At 53.2% G+C, this 3156-nt stretch overlaps 1 protein-coding gene across 1 annotated transcript in view; it reads right to left on the reverse strand.

Moving 5' to 3' along the window:
- Positions 1-3156, reverse strand: part of SLC12A5 (solute carrier family 12 member 5) — a 28418-nt gene that overhangs the window by 7679 nt on the left and 17583 nt on the right. The window contains exons 13-16 of the mRNA XM_023756262.1: positions 2537-2619; positions 2137-2256; positions 1717-1821; positions 254-422 (exon numbers count right to left, since the gene is read on the reverse strand). Of these exons, the coding sequence (XP_023612030.1) occupies positions 254-422; positions 1717-1821; positions 2137-2256; positions 2537-2619 (477 nt within the window). The remainder of the gene's footprint in view (positions 1-253; positions 423-1716; positions 1822-2136; positions 2257-2536; positions 2620-3156) is intronic.

Here is a 3156-nt window from a genome sequence, read left to right on the forward strand (position 1 = left end):
TGATCTGACTTCTCTACACCTCGGTTTCCTTATCCATAAAATGGGCCCTTCTGGCTCGGATGGTCTTTGGTTCCGTGAGTTGGATTCTAAGGAACTCACACCCTGAGCCCTTAGACCCCTCTTCTAAGAAAGAGGACAGCAAAGTCTGAGCCCCCATTGATCCCAAAGGTGGAAGGAAAGAAGCATGAAGGGGCAAGGACTGGCTTCCTGAGTGCCCTGTCCTTCCTCCCTCCCCTCCAGGGCCTCCGCTCACCTCCTCTGCCCGCTGGGCCTGTGGATGGTTGTCCAAAAAGGTGCCCTCAAGGACAGAGCCCACGATGGTCAGGCCTTTCCCTGCCTTGAGCTGGGAGGTCAGTGAGAGCAGCTGTGGGTGAACCACATTCTGGTCTTGGTCCACACGCACCAGCACCAGCAGCTGTGGCCTGAAGAGGATGCAAGTCACATGATCCATCCACCACCCACCCATCACCACCCACCATACACCCACACAACTACACACCAAACACCAGTGAGTTCACTACCCATCTGTCCTCTGTACCCCCATCCATTTCCTCACCTATATCCCCACCACCCATCCATCCATCCATGCATTTCCTTGAGTATCAACCCATTTAACCAACCACCCACCCATCCATCTCTCCATCTACCTCACTCATCCATACATCCATTCAACCACCCACCCATCTATTTTATCTTTCAGTCATCCATCATCCACTTCCATCCAAATTAATTTACTTATACATGCATTATTCACTTAATTACCCTCACATACTACCACCATTCGTTCACAAATCTACCTATGCAGCCAACCACCGTCATATGTATATTTATCCATCTATGTATTTACCCACCTACTTATCTGTTCATTTATTTATTTCCTTTAGCTGTCTCATCCATCCAACCACCCATGAGTTTAATAGCATTCTCTAAGAACCTACTCTGGCCAGACCCTCTGCTAAGCATTTGAGAACTCAGACAAATAACACGAAGGTCTGGTCTGTGGGAGCCCCGGCTTAGTAGACAGCGTCAAGGACAAGCCAATGGTGTCAGGGCACAGTGCAGAGTTCCAGGCTTTGCTCTTGGCAAAGGGAGCTGAGGGGGTGAGAGACGGATGGGCTTGCAGAGCAGGCGCTTAGAAAGCACCGGGGGCTGCGGCGGGCGGGAAGGTGCCGGCTCCAGCTCTGCCTTCCATGGCCTCTGAGACCCTCTCTGGTCCCTGACTTTCACATGAACAAAATGGAGCTATTGTGATGAATCTAGAGGTTTCCAAATGCCCTATCACTCTCAGAGTGGATGGTCCCTCCTCTCCCAGAGCAAATGCTACATGATGTTATGTTCATCTGTCTCTGGATGTGCCTTCTCCATGGCACTGTGAGCTCACTGTGTCCCCAGAGACCTGAAGAGGGCTTGGCACATAGCATGCATTCATACATTTAAAAAAATAACAGTGGAATAAATGAATAGATGAATGAGCGGATGAATAGATGGTCAGGAGGCTGGCATGGGAGTTGGTTTTGGAGAACAAATGTCTGGAACTCGGCCCGGCCCTGGTGCTGTAGGTGGGAAGGTTTCAGACGAGGCGAAGCTGGGGAGAAGTCGAGGACACACCATCGTGGTGAGAACACCACTCAGCAGAACAAAGCAGGTGAGGCAGGTCAGGGCCTGCTCCCTTCCTCTCCCGCCCTGAGCCTTCACACCTGTGCTCCCACCGCTCACCTCCAGTTCTTGGTGTGTGGGGGCCCTTCCTCCAGGCGTAAGAGGGCATAGCGAGCAGCGCTGAGAGACAGGCCTCGGATCCCGTCACCCCACTCCTTCTCTGCCCTGGAAGCCAGGGAGTGTCAGGGAGGACAGTCCACACTGAAGTGGCCAGTCCCCAGGGCAGAGTCCTCTATCGCAGGCTCAGAAAGGACATGCACGTCGCTCCTGCCACCTCCACTTCTCAAAGCTTCGGCCCTCCTTCTGCTCTTGGCCCCTATATCCCAATCCCACCCCATGCCACCCTCCTCCACTCTACCCCCACTTCCTGCCTCATCCCCAGCCCCCAACATCCCATCACCAGCACTCCTACCCCTCCTCACCCCTCCTCACCCCTCCATCCCTCAGTCTCTCCCAGCCCTCCCCTCCTCCTGCACTTACCCACGGTACTCGATATACTTGTAGATGAGCCCAGCAATGAGCATGGCCACCAGGGCATAATACCAGGAGCAGATGAACATGAGGGCCAGGCAGAGGCTCATGCCCAGGAAGGAGAGTGTCCTAGACAATGGGAGAGAGACCCGGCCTCTGAGCTCTGGCGGGGCCATCACTGGTGCCAAGGCTCAAACAGCAAGACTCACATGGGGCAGGGCCTGGGCAGGACCTGGAGACCACGCCCAGGTCTAGAGGAACTCACACCGTCATCCCCATGAGCACCACAGGGATATGGGACCTTCTGAATGAGTGAGCAGCCACAGACAGGGCACCAGCCCATGCCCCACCCAACTCCTGAGCTGCCCCTCCCTGTCCCAGTGCCTTAGCCTCTGCCAGACCGCCTCACCAGATGGGCTCTGAGGCAGGTTTCTCTGGGAAGAGCTGGAGGCAGGATCTCCCAGGAAGGGAGGCACTGGCAAAGCAGGAGCCCTGAGATAGGAGTCAGGCAGCCTGGATTCTGGTCCAGATACGCCATAGCCTTGCTGAGAGGCCTTGGGCCAGTCCCTTCTCCTGTGTAAGCCCCTGTCTCCTTTTGGTAGAACAAGCATGACATTCCTGCCCTGTCTCATGGGCCTATTGCAGTGATGGCGAACCTTTTGAGCTCGGCGTGTCAGCATTTTGAAAAACCCTAACTTAACTCTGGTGCCGTGTCACATATAGAAATTTTTTGATATTTGCAACCATAGTAAAACAAAGACATATTTTTGATATTTATTTTATATATTTAAATGCCATTTAACAAAAAAAAATCAACCAAAAAAATGAGTTCGCGTGTCACCTCTGACACGCGTGTCATAGGTTCGCCATCACTGGCCTATTGTGAGGATGAAGGGCCTTAAAATAAAATGATCAGAAGAACCCCAGGCTGCACATAAGGAGCATCTTCTGGGCACCAAGCACTGCACTGTTCACAAGGGGCCTAGGCGATGGGAACAGTTGCTATCCCATTCACAGCTCAGGAAACTG

This window comes from Myotis lucifugus, unplaced genomic scaffold (genome assembly GCF_000147115.1).
Source record: "Myotis lucifugus unplaced genomic scaffold, Myoluc2.0 scaffold_90, whole genome shotgun sequence".
In the NCBI taxonomy this organism is placed as follows: Eukaryota; Metazoa; Chordata; class Mammalia; order Chiroptera; family Vespertilionidae; genus Myotis; species Myotis lucifugus.